We start from the raw sequence: 14070 nt of genomic DNA, 5'->3' as shown, positions 1-14070 counted from the left end.
AAGAAACACTTTTTGTTGTCATTCACAGTCTGAAGTATCTTCGTGATGGTCAAAGAATACATCATCATTCATCAAGGTATCTTAAGATAGCCGTGTTCTTTGTAACTTGTAACCAAACATCATTCCTCAACTGCTCTTTGACAACCTACTAATGAGAATTTTTGTTTTGCAACCCCCCCAACCCCTTTTCTCAAAATTCTGAAAAAAAAATTAATTTTTCAATTTATGAGACACCTTTCTGGAATTAAAATTCTGACATGTATTATACTCTTCTAGAATTTAACTTGGATGACCCATCATCATTTTTTAATGTTTAGGTTGACTGACAAATCTACCTAATCCCCCGCTAGAAATGTGGTTCAATGCTTTGTGAAAATATCTTGCTAGTGACATGCTAATTTGAGACCTTTGCATGTTCAAATTTGGGTGGCTGACCAGAAGATGTGATTAGCTATCAATTATTAAGACTCGTTCAAAATGGTAAACTAAATAGGAATCTACGACTATGCCCCTGCATACCCATGTGACTAAGAGTCCATTATATTTAGATTTCAGCCAACAGAACCGAAGCACCAGATTGCAAATTCTGTCTCTTTCAGGCTAAAAATAATAGGTATACTTTTAAAACATTAAACAAGTTTTTAAAAAATTAAAAAAGTTAATTTTTTTCATAAACTAAAACAATACTATATCATAAAAACAGTTTTTTCAAAACTTATTTAAATACATTCTAGACATAACGCCGATGCCTATTATTTCAACCAACACTCCAAAGCAGTAAAGGAGCTTGATTCCTCTTGAGCAATGTCTTGAGTTCAAGTCTTGTGAATGAAAATAATTGAAACGAGAAAAACTATAACAGTTAAAATGGATTAACTTGAGTCAATCTGAACTACTGAGAACCCAATGTAACTTCCTAATGTTGAGGGTAAACAAAAAAAAATCATCATCTAAGTATAATGCTTCGAGTAGTATGCCCTTACAAATTACAAGAGTGAAGCAAGTAGGAAGCACTGCAATTTCAGCTTAAAAAAGTAGCCCAAGTGACAAAAAAAAAGTTTTTGGGTGCAGCTATGGAAGCTATAAATATTTTTTTTATTTCTTTCTCATAAAAAAATTACAATTTCAATCTAATATACGAACCGCAAAATTTGTTTGAATAAATACTAGTGTTACAACTGCTAATGGCACAACCCATTTGCTTCTAACACCCTATAACATGTTTCAAAATTGGTTGAATCTATATTCAGGATCTCTTGACAATAGCAGTAGCAAAGAAGGGATGGTGGCAGAATGTAAAAGAAATCTTCAACTTTGGGTCAAGGGCTCCTACCCGGCAAACATTCAAGGCAATGCTGTTGCGCTCTGCTACTTGCTCTACTCTGCGCAGCTCAGCCATGGCGTCAGGGTCATTGGCAAAACTACTTTTCACCTCTTTTGCAATCCTCTGAGCTTCCTTGAAGTAATCACATATAGCCAGGGTCTGAAGAAGAAATAAACAAGTAAAAGTCTGTCTCTAAAAGCAACGCCACCTAATGATTTTCAAAAGAATACTCACAGAGAAGTTAGCATGGATAGTTGACTCCTTGTATGTCACATATGAAATGTGATCAGGAACACAAGCTTTCTGTAAAAGCTCGAATTGCTGAATAAATATCTGGAGAAAAGCCCATTCGTGAATTAAGTTGCAAAAAAGCTTGATTAAAAGAATGCATACTTAGGTAATCTGTAGTGCCCATTGTTATTGATTTGTTTGGGGTTAACCATACACATCCATCTTGAGCTACATATACAAGTTATTGTTAAGTATCAATAAGATACAGTTTATTAAATCTTTGTGGATCTTTTAGATGCTTGATTCGCAAAATGTACCTGGATACCACCATATTAGAACTCTAAATGCAGTTCAGACAATTTATTGAACGTTTGTCCTTAATTTCCAGCAAACCTATACTAACATATCCTAAATTATCTTTTCTTATCAACATGACAAGTGCATGTGTATTCAGGCAACAATTAATTAATTATCTATAAGATATATTTGCTTCATTCCAGCCTTAGCAATGTAATCATGTGGACCATGACACCATAATGATGTTAGGGGAATAATTCATTGCTGGTTCCAAAAGACAAAAGGAGGATTGGGTCCCACTTGAAAGGATTTATCATTGGAATTAATTTAGTGGAGTTTGATTAATACATGCCAAAATGAGACAAGTAAAAAACGCCTGAAAACAATCAGCCAATCGAAATTATTGCCATCAGGATAACCTTTATTATATTAAATATTAACAGTTCCTTTGTGGATGCAATTTTAGCCCTTGGACTTCAAAAAACTTTTCGAACAATATATGTTTGGCACTTAATTTTAAAAACTAAAATTCAGTGCTACATTTTAGTTTCACTGAAGACACCCTCAGCAATGTTTTAAAAGTTTTTAATACATTAGAAAGTCATATGTGGTGAAACAGAAAACTTTACCTCGTGTTCTGTATTGAAAGGGCTTTGCAGTTGAACAATTCTGTGCTCATTCCTCAAAGCAGCAAACATCTAGAAAAATAGAAAAATGATAAATACACAGTACAAGTAAATTGTCATATACATGTAGTCAATATAACCATGTTAATTTAGAAGAGAAAGACTTCAATTTGAAAAAATAGGGTACTCAGTTTTCAACTACAAACTATTAACTTCTAGAACCAACAGATCTAGGAGGAAAATTTCAAGCCATTCATGGCTAAAAAGTTAAGAAAACATATGCAGTATTACCATGCTTAGCCCTTCAGCTAGATATATTTGGCTCTGAAGAAACAAGACAGCTGCTGGAATCTGATAATCCATTTCTGCATCCTTAAAAGCATCCTTTTTTTTCTTTGCCTTTTTCTTAGCTGATCAATAGGAAGCATAGATACACATCAATGTCAGGGGCACAGAGTCAACACAAGCTTTGTCTTTTTTCTTATAACTAATGTACTATTATAAGTCCACCTATGATCCCATAACTGGGTAAACAATGAGGGTTGTATTAGGCCTTCAGCATCCATCGTAAAACTTGTCAATACTTATACATGGATCACTCATGACGATATTGTATTAGGACTAAGTTGTTACTTGAAGTAATGTGCTGTATGGTTTGAGTATAGTGTCAAATGAGCTAAAGTTGCTACATCAATGCCTAAATGTAATGTTAAATGCAAAAGTCTTCTGATTAGGTTGGACGAATGAGGATAAAGAAGTTAGTTTAGGAGTACTTGATTAAGTTTGGTTCATGAGATATTAGTACTTTGACAAAAAAGTCTTTGAAAGTGGTGAACATTGTGATTTGTAGAAATATCATATCATGTGCCCTAAAGAAATAAAATGGGTTGGAAAAAGAACGGAGTATGCATCATTGTCGATAATACTTGAAAAAATAATATAATAGAGATTAAAAAGATTGGAAATAGAATTACATCTTCAAAGTTATTAATTTGCCCAAGCTATTACTAATATCATTAATGCTAATGCTCCACAAGTTGACCCAAAAATTCTTTTGAAAATTTTTTTTGGGAGGATTTTAAATATTTGTTCAAGGCATTCTACAAGCTAAAAGGAATTTTAAAAGTGAAAACTTAAATAGTCATGTTAATTGTGAGACAAGACAATTTACAAGAATTCATGATTATTTTAATTTTAGAGTTAAATAAGAAAAGACAATTTAACCTTAATTTCTTAATAGCATATGACTTCAGGATTATGAAACCTCTTTTAAGAAGTTGGAGTCATTTATAAGAGTGGGATCTCAAGTCGATTTTTTTTAATAAATAGTCTAGATAAAAAAATTTATAAGAATTTCAAAGTGATTCCAGGAGAGAGTTTAACTATACAACATAGGGTTTTGGTAATTAATGTTTGTTTTAAGTTTGATAAAGAGAGAACTCAGTAAGTTATGGAGCCAAGAATCAAGTAATAGCTTACTTAAAGGATGATAACCAATTGACTTTTAAAATACAGTTCCCAGAAGAAAGTAACTGAAAAGTAGAAGGTAATGCCAACATCATTCAGGACGATGTGTCTACGAAGGCTGGGAAAGTTGCTAGGTTTTAAGGCAAAAGATAAGGAATCTTAATGGTGAAATAGAAGTGAACAAAAATAAAAGTGTTGTAAAGCTTTGCATGTGTGCAATAGTATAGAAAATTGAGCATAATATCAAAAAGCAAGAAATGAGACAAGATTGTGATTTTGAAACAATTAAGATTTTTTAGAAGTTCTATCAAGATCTTGAGGTCAAGAATAACAAAAGAAATATATATAAGCTTGTCAAAAATAGGAAAAAAATTCAAAGTTTGGATCAAGTTAGATGTGTCAACAATGAAAAAGGAAAAATTCATTTACAAATTAAGACATCAAAGAGATTAAAAAGAAGTTATAATTCAAGTTGTAAAAGTAAAATTAATTTTCAAGTGGACGGGTTATAATAAAGCAGTCAGCCCTAAAAGTATTCCTATTGAGGTTTGAAAATATATAAGAAAACAAGAAATTGGTTAGTTTACTTTAGGGCATGTTTAGTTTTTGAAAATGTTTTTTTTCACACTTCTAATTACAAAATTGTCACCTTATTTTTAATTTGTTTCTTGTTTTTCAAGATTTGCACAAGAAATACTAAAAATAGAAAAAGAATTATTTTCAATGTTTCCTGGACAAATATTTTTAATCAAATTTTGATATCTGAAAAGATACAAGTATAAGAGTAATTTGGTCCCATTATATAGATAAAACTTAATAGTCACGTTATGAAGTTGAGACAAGATGATTGATCAAAGAAGACACTGAGATTGCAGAAAATTAATATGATTTTATGTCAAAAAGATTTACAATAAAACTATTATGAAAGTTGATGACAAAATAGAAAAAATATTTATATATAATTTTTATTAATTGAAAAAAGCCATATGACCATATATATCAAGAGACGTTGTAAAAGGTTTTAAAAAGGAAAAAGACTTATGTAACATATATTCAAATGATACAAGACATGTATGATATGTTAATTACAAGTATAAAAACTCTTGGAGACATATTTAAAGACTTCTCTATATGAATAGTTTTACATTAAAGCTTTATTTTGAATCCTTATTTATTTAACCTAGTCTTAAATGTGCTTATTAATAATAAACAAAAAATTATCTATAAGTTTATGCTCGTTGCGGAGGCCAATCTTGGTTAAGAATCAAAAGAATAGGTCAATTCAAACTAAAGCTTTTGAAGAATATTTTGGATTTAAAGATTTTTGCTTGAATAGAAGTAAAACAAAATATATGCATTGTAATTTTAACAAGAAACAAAATAATAATCATGAGTTAGAAATTAAAATTGAAAATGAAGTAATACCATAGGTTTTCGAGTATAGGTACCTGGGACAATTCTATAGAATAATTCAAAAATTAATGAAAATCTCATTCATAAAATACAAATTAAATAGTTAAAGTGAAAAAAGATATTAAGAGTTATTTGCAATTGTAAGTATACATCTGACTGAAAGAAAACTTTTATTATGCTATTATATGATTAACTATCTTATATAATAGTAAATGTTAGGTTTTAATAGAACAACATGAAAAAAAAAATAAGAATGTCAAAATGAATGGATAGTCAAGTAATAAAGGACAAGAAAAGAAATTTTTGTATACACAAGAATATTGGAGTAACACTTATTGTAAAAAAAAAATGACAAAATTGATTAAGGTGGTTTGGATATCTACAAAGACCATTGAAAGTATCAAGGAAGAGAATAGATCACATGACTTTTAATCTAGTTAAAAGAGACGGGAAGATCCAAAAACACTTTGAAAAAGAAATTATTAAAAGAATTTAATGATAAATATCTCAAAAAGATTAGATTTTAATCATGCTCAATTGCATTTGTGATTTATATAATCAACCTTATTTAATAGGATAAGACTTGATTATTATTGTACATTAAATGTATTATTATAAAATAAAATTACTTAATCATACTGTTGTGAAAATCATCAAATAGTTGGCAAAAATAAAGTAGAGCATTCCCTCTCACACAAATGAATCACTCTTCTTAATGATTAAGTACATACCTGCATCACTGCTCATTGCCATTCGAAGATGTTTCTTCTCCGCAAGCTTGATCAGCACAGCATAAATATACCAGTATACCATGCAATAATCATGGATGGAGTAGAGTTCCAATTCAAATCCCAAATTGAGAAATCGAAAAGCTATCCAATAAGTTTGCTCTTCCACCCACGCTAGAATGTGTTGGTATATTTTGAAACATATTTTCTGCTAGAACAGAGAAATATTATAAATTAGGCTGACAAATTATAGTTCAACGACACTGATAACAGCTAATAGACAATCAACCAATTTGTGCCAACAGAAAGCACATGTGATGCAACACTCATCAGAAAACTCACTTCACTTGAGGTTAATATTACTTCTCATTTCTCAAAGGCATGTGAAAACTAATTTTTCAAGGACCACCAGTTCCAGCTAGACAATTGGTAAACTGACAAGTAACAAACCTTATTGTTTGAAATTTTTGAGGATTCTTCAAACTCCTTTTTGAGAGCCATCTCCAGCTGTAGAGTAAAGCAAGACTAGATTAACAGATTGGCTTTAAATGAATTTCTGAGCAATCATAAAATATATCTATTTACATTAACTACAGAAGCATAATCCTACACCAAATGCTGGGATATCTTGACCATTTGATCTCGTCCCCTACACCAAATTTCTACTATATTGCTTTACATTTTCTACCAAATTTCTACTTTCCTGCTGTCAAATAGGAAAAACAAACACTAGTAACATGAAAGAATCAAAAGGAGACACATTGATGCTATTCAAATTACCCCCCCCCCCCCAAAAAAAAAAAAAAAAACTAAACTAAAACTCAGAATCAGAATAAGATAATGCCAATTTTTTAAAAAAAAAATCTATTTTCTCAAAATTATAATTTCAAACAAAGAAGAATAAGAATTAAGAAGCATTCAAGAAAATCTTCCAAAAGTCTAACTTAAATTCTTAAAAGCATAAGCTACGTTATATGTAACTGAATGTAGCAATGTATAAAGTGGGACTTGTTAATAGATATATTTCTTCCTCCTCGCCCATTTCTGTGTCTACTACAATTTTACTTAGACTATATATGATTCACTAGAAAGAGGAAAATGCAACTTTTAAAATTTAAAGCATAACAAAAATATTCAAGCAGATTTTACCGCATAGGAAAGACAAAGGAGAAGTTTGTAGTATAATCTGGAAAACATGCAAAGGACACACCTGTACATATGTGACACGCCAGTCTTGCAACATTTTCCCTAGCTTACGTCTTTGCCATGCAGCATTTGTACAAAGAATTTTGAGTAAATTTATCACCAACTGCATACATAATATTTGTACAGGTTATACAAAATGCTTAATTCAACAAAACATGAGTTGTACAACTCTTTATTTTGGGGGAAAATTTCATATTTGAATGATACTGTCCTTGAGTAAGAAAAGGATAAAAAAAAACCTAAACAAAATTAAAAGGCAATAATTAAACCTTGCTAATTTTAGGTAACTCAAAAAGATGGTAATCATAGTCTAAAGCATGCATGTCTATACTATTTTGGGAACACATACAAGAGTGAAATGGGTTATGTAGACTGTTAATGATATGACATACCAAATGAGAAATGACTAGAATTGCATTACCTGTTCTAGTTGCACCATAAATTCATTTTTCTGAATGTCATGATTCTCTGTGACCTCAGGTAATCCAGCAGCTTTGGTGATCATAGAAAACATAGAATCCCGTCCATAGAGTTTCCCATCCTGGACCAGCAGTAGCTGATAACAAGTTTTAAGTGTTGAGGTTGGAGAGCATGATTCAAAACAATAGTAGTAAGTAAAATTCTACTAACATGCATATCTAGCATTCCTTTTAGAGGCAAGAATATAGCAACACAATGGATCAAAAGCACAAAAATATGCATCAACAATCTATTCAGAACCATGAAGACATAATATGCATTAATTTGTGTCTCTAGCATCCCATGCCAGATTCCTCCAAAATTGAAAGTGTCAAGTGTTACAAGAAATCTGGTGCTTAGCCATGAATAATAGTTCCTTTAATATTTTGATCAATAGATGCAAGCTAGAAGATGTTACTCCCGAGTACTTTGTTTGACATGGTAAAACTGTGGTGATATGTATCACAATACTCATTAACATTGTCAAACTATCATGCTATAAAAATATGTGCCCATCAACCAGCTCAAAATCACATATATAAAAAGACAACATAGTACTATAAAGCTCCCACCATGGTTCGTGTTCAGGGAAGGGTTGGATCCACAGGATCTATAGTAGGCAGTCATTTTAAGATTGACATAAGGTCGAAAACAACTTTAAAATTTTGATACATGAAGAGACAGCAAATGAAAAATGAAAAATCTAAAAGACAAAAACTTAATTAAATAGCTAGAATGTATTAAAAAATCAGTAAAGTAACTAATAACAAGATAGGAGAACACTCATCAAATCAAGGAGAATTAAGGAACATTAGAAAATCCACCTGAAGATGGGATCTTGAAATCAAATCAGGTTGAGATTTCTGGAATTTAACCACAAAGAGTAAAGCAGCCTCCAGTGATGGGTCCAATGTGTAGGCACATATAATGTCTAGATCTCGAAGAAGTTTTATAAAATACTCAAGAGCCTGGAAGAGATAAACTGGAAACATTATAATAATGACTAATAGTTCCATGCATCAAAAGTAACCCTCTAATTACTGACCTTTTCCCAGCATAGAATTTTGATTGCTCGTGGTGGTGTCGGGGCTGATAGTCTACAGTTCAAACTAGCATCAAACCCAATTGGTTGACAACCAGATGCAGTTGTATTATCTATGTTTTGCTCAGACATTCCATGAGCATTTGCTCTAAGAAATTCTGAAGATTTTCGAATGAGATCAATCTCCGAAATGCATGAAGTTATGTGCTTTCTTGCTAACTCCAAACCTCTTCCTAGGGGTCGTTTTATAGACATCAAAAGATGGTAAAAATGCTGAAAGAAAATCAATGTAGAAAAATTTCAGTCAAAGAAAGCATGCTTAGTTGACAACAACAAATAGAAATTGAAACGATAGCTTAATTGTCACAAGATAGAAGCATAAATATACCAAATAAACAACTAATAAAAGAACTGTCAAGGAAAGCCACTGGGATTAGGGTAATTGTAAGGAAGACGAAGAAGAATGATAATGATGATGAAGTGAGGAATACAGAAGGTTCCAGGTATGGGTACCAAGTTTTAAAGTCAAATGCATCACACAGTGGATATCAGCATTAGGTGTAGGACATACTCGATTTCCTTTATCAAACTAAGGGCCTATCTGTTTAAGGTTTTAAAAGAAGTGATTTTGATGTTGTGCAAAAACTGATTTATTTTTTAGAAAATTTATGTGCAGCAGAAGCTATTTTTGTCTGGTACAAATATAAAAAGAACTTTTTATTCTGAAAGATACAATTTTAGCTTGTTATTTTTCAGAAGCAGCTTTAAATAGCTTCTCAAAATAATCAGAAATCTAATTTCTTTCAGATTCTGATTTTGTTCAGAAGCTTAAACAAACACATTAAGAATTGTTAAAAGTGATTTTCTCATTAAAAGAAGTTGAAACAAATGGAATGTAAAACTATGCTAATCGAGTAAATTTAAAAGGCTAAATGATGACTTTACAATCTTTATCATCTTATAATTTGGATTGATTAAATATACAGCAAAAAGTAAATTATTTATAAATAGACACAACTTTTGTCAAATGCATAAATTATGCATGAGTATAATTTTGCATTATTTGCATAACTTAGAAGAGAATAAACATAGGATAAAACCTTACGAAAACGTAATCGGCATAACAGTGCTTTGCAATAGCCTTCTTCCAGATCAGGATTATTTTGAAGTGGCTCTATATCTGCAACCAAATAGCTCACAACTAAAGGCATAAGCATATGTTGCACCCCTTTTGTGATTGGGAGAAAAGGAAGGTTGGTTTGAATGAAACATTATGAAGCTTAAGAGGCATTTTGAGCCCCAAATGCAAATCATAATTGCCAGTGCTGTTGAAATCTCAACTTCTTATTTCTAATTTCTTTTTCTGACTTGACCGGTATACATACAGCAAAACAAATTTATAAGAGAAACATTACAAAATGATCAAATATTTAAAATGGTGCACATATCTCAAATATAGTAGATGGCACAAAAAGCAGATAAACAATATAAAATAATTTAAGAATGGCACAAAGCCAGCCACAACAGATATTGGGAACATTTTCAAACAAAAGAAAATTAACACTCTTCAAGGTTTATTAACTACGCTTATTCTTTCCCTCTAGAACATTATTACCAAGTGGCATACTCACTCCCTTCTACAAAACTATTTGAACCTCATTGTAATATTATAATATGAGGCCTCACCACCACTACTACTACAACAACAACTAAGTTTTATTTCACTGGGAGAGAAGTCGGTTACATGAATCATATAATGCCATTGAACTTGATCAAAAACCAAATCAAAAACATTATTTATCACCAAATGTCAAGGACCAAATCAAAGACATTAACTGTATCATTAACAAAGAAGAAAAATACTGCAGAATCAATTTTGCATTACCTCGAGCAAAGCTCCTACAAAGGTTTCGCACAATAAAAAGCACAACTAATTCATTCTCTCTCTTCCCCCACACTATATGAAAACATTACACATCCATTTGCTCTCCATAACTAATTACTCTCTAATTCCCATTCTGCCCCTTCTTATTTCTCCTGCTTTATGTTTTCCAAATCCAAGGCCCATAACTGAGTTGGATTGGCCTTGTCCACTAAGGTTCATGGAGCCTAACACCAAATCCCTTTTAATAATTTTCTCTAAAGTTTTTCTAGATCTCCTTTTTCCTCGTTTTACTGGAATAAAAGTCATGTCATCCATTCTTTTCATTAGTGCTTCCAGTGACCTTTGCATATGACTATTGATTAAACTACCTTAAACAATTTTCAATCATCTTTTTTTGTTATAGACGTTACTTTAATATTCTCACATGTATACTTATTTTTTATCTTATTCTTTCTTGTGTAATCACTCATCCATTTTTACAAAACAAAATGTAATGTTTTAAGTTTCAACAAGCAATTACCTTCTAAAACTCTTCTTTTAGATGATGAAGCCTTACAAGCACGCAATTGGCGAGATATTGTTTCTTCAACAGCATTTAACATTGACAAACACTTTTCATCTCCATCTCCACTTAGAGGAAGGCCATATGCCATTGTAAATAGATCCTCTTCCTGACACAAATAAATACAAGCATATTTTAGTAGGAAAAAAATGCTCTTCAAGAATATAATCTAAAAATAGATATGGCCATATGTTCAAAGAAATGTACAACTTTATAAAAAGTACAGATAGAGCATGTGTTAGGAAATCAAATATCTATTGCCACATATTGATATGTATCCGCTTAGAGGAAGGCTGCATGTCAGTGTTGATCAATAATCTACATGTGACACAAATAAATATCACAAAGTATAATCCATAAAGTGAGATCCATATACATAAATAAATAAACATAAAGAATCCCAAGTCCTAATGGTATTCCGCTCTTTCTTCCTAAAGTAATTTAATACATGGCAACAAGGCAATAAATTATCACATTCTTACAAAAGAAGAAAAACAATTACTGAATTCACTCAATAGAAGAATTAAAAAATTTCAGAAAGATAATGATACCAAAAAATGTTTCTACATAATAGAGATAAAAAAAAAAAAAGAGCTGTTGGAATACTTTACTTCATGTGTTCGTGCATCTGAGACAACTGAAAGAACTGCTTTGCAGGTTGCACGTATGACTTTACAGTAAGAGTGCAACAAGGCATGTGATGATGTCCTTTCAGGTCGTAAGAGATAGAGGCAAGAATAGACAGTTTGTGCCAATGAATGACCCTTGTGCCATGTTGCCTGCAATTCCACATGACAACTAAGAGAAGGAGAAGGGAAATATATAATTAAGACTTGTGTAGCATGGAGAATGATATTGAACACAAACAAATGTTACTGCTTGTGTATCTCTGAAAATTGTGTTTACTCAAATTCTAATGTTATATTTGACTAAAACATATACAACATTTCTTGGGGAAGGAGGGAGCTGAGAGAGAGAGGAACTAAAATAGGGAATAAAGTATTGTACAAAAATAAATAAATAAAGACTAAAGAGCATCATATCAAGATTGCACATTTGTCAGCTTAGTCTATAACAAACATGCATAAATTGATGTTTCAGTATGTTTATGACAGAGAGGAAGAATTTTTGAACCCCCTTGGGAATAATTCCATAAACCCAAAGCTATGCTTATACAGTACAAGGTAAGCCATTTGGAAGGCAGATGCAATACAGCATAAATACCTCACAAGCTAGTAGATGGTCCATGATGTCAATCACACATCCAACATCAGTAGTTTTATCAGTACTAATAGGAACTGGAGCAACACCATTCTCAATGGCTTCCTCAAGAGAGTAGTATGTACAAGCAATGCCAGAATCCATCTTTGGATCCATTATCTGAAAAATAGCAAATAAAACAGCAAATCATACAATTATACACAAGACAAGACATATGCAAAACAGTGAACAGCTTCTCTAGCTTACATACACTTCTACATATTTCTTATGCAGCAGTGAGGTAAGCTCCTAATTTTATTTCGAAGCAACCAAATTGTTTATAGGAAACTTATATGATGCAGTTTATATGATATGAAAAATAATACCTCCAAAGCAGACATGGCAGCAAATAGATTGAAGTTATCACCGTGGATGAGCTCTCCCTCTTGAAGATCTAGCAATCCAACAAGGAAAGTTGGTTCAAAAACTAACTCCAGTTAATCACAGTAAAATTGCAAAACACACCATGGCAATAGCTCCGCGCTCCCGCCCCCTTTTTATATTATTCAGTATCTTAGTTTATAAAACACAACTTTTCTAAGCAAGATGAAAAATAAAATAAAAAATGAATAGGCATTTTTAACACTACTATTTATTTATTTATTTAAAGAGGGAATTGTCAGCAACATTACATTACAAAGCAAGGAATGAGGCATTGTAATGAAAAGGCTTAAACTAAGAAAAAAGAAGCAGAGGGAAGAGAAAGGAGAACCTTGACAAGCGGCATGAAGGAGGGGAGACACATCGGCCCAAACGGAGTTATCGCAGGAGGGAATGGATGAGCCTGGAGGTACGGTGGTGGCTGCTTCATCGCTGCGATCTTCGGCCATGCCTTCAACCTCAGTTATGTGATGATTGTTTGTAAAAGGAGAAACTCAAGTGTCTTCAATTTAAGGTCTTAGGTTGTGGTTTATGTTTGTGTCTCCGCAAAGCTACATGAACATGAAGGGAGAGTGTGCGCTTAATGGAGGGTTTAGGGTATGGTATAGTGCTATGCAATATCATATATGGATCCAATCAATGCCTTTGCAATTGCATTTTCCTCTGCTTCCTATTACCGTTTTTTTTCTTCCACTTCTCATTTTTCCAATTGCTGAATTTGGTTTTATTAAATAAAAGGTTCGCTTTTACTTTTAAACCCTGTACATCTAATTTAATTTATTTATTTATTAAAATATTTTTGTTAAAAAGTCATAAACTTCAAATTTTATAAATTATTTGTCTTATCATTTAATGTGATCAAGATCCAATCTTTTTTAAAAATATGTTTAATTTTTCATTAATACAACCTTAAATGAAGCTAAAGCGGATAGAATTTTATTTTTTTTATTCATTTGCATTAATTAGATTTTGTATAAATGAAGTCAAACACAAGTAATGATAGAAAAATAATAAAATCTATAAAAAATAAAATTAATAAATAAATTATATTAAAAAAAATTTAAACACATTTAAGTGAACAAAATACTTACTTTCCTGTTTGTTTCAAGAAATAATAGTCAAACTGAATGAGAAAATAAATGAAATATAAATATATTTTATAAAACTCATATCTAATATAAATTTTTAA

At 31.5% G+C, this 14070-nt stretch overlaps 1 protein-coding gene across 3 annotated transcripts; it reads right to left on the bottom strand.

The window, feature by feature from the left end:
• Positions 1-884: 884 nt before the first annotated feature.
• Positions 885-13580, bottom strand: LOC113846570 (N-alpha-acetyltransferase 35, NatC auxiliary subunit). 3 transcript variants are annotated; one of them, XM_027475005.1, is made up of 16 exons: positions 13213-13580; positions 12827-12894; positions 12465-12620; positions 11852-12019; positions 11199-11349; positions 9894-9973; positions 8797-9066; positions 8576-8719; positions 7714-7848; positions 7297-7395; positions 6537-6593; positions 6090-6294; positions 2770-2888; positions 2482-2550; positions 1559-1657; positions 885-1483 (listed from the first exon to the last, which is right to left on the bottom strand). In XM_027475005.1, exons 1-16 carry the CDS (start codon positions 13328-13330, stop codon positions 1247-1249), a joined length of 2175 nt encoding a protein of 724 aa, XP_027330806.1. In that variant the 5' UTR covers positions 13331-13580; the 3' UTR covers positions 885-1246. The 3 variants fall into 3 exon arrangements, with proteins under 3 accessions (XP_027330806.1, XP_027330805.1, XP_027330807.1); XM_027475004.1 differs by having other exon boundaries at positions 1070-1483; positions 6090-6297; positions 13213-13446; XM_027475006.1 differs by having other exon boundaries at positions 1070-1483; positions 1559-1627; positions 6090-6297; positions 13213-13446.
• Positions 13581-14070: the final 490 nt, after the last annotated feature.

The sequence above is a fragment of the Abrus precatorius genome, unplaced genomic scaffold (assembly GCF_003935025.1).
Source record: "Abrus precatorius isolate BTA unplaced genomic scaffold, Abrus_2018 Scaffold8, whole genome shotgun sequence".
Taxonomy (NCBI): domain Eukaryota; kingdom Viridiplantae; phylum Streptophyta; class Magnoliopsida; order Fabales; family Fabaceae; genus Abrus; species Abrus precatorius.
This window is presented reverse-complemented; position numbering and strand designations above follow the sequence as displayed.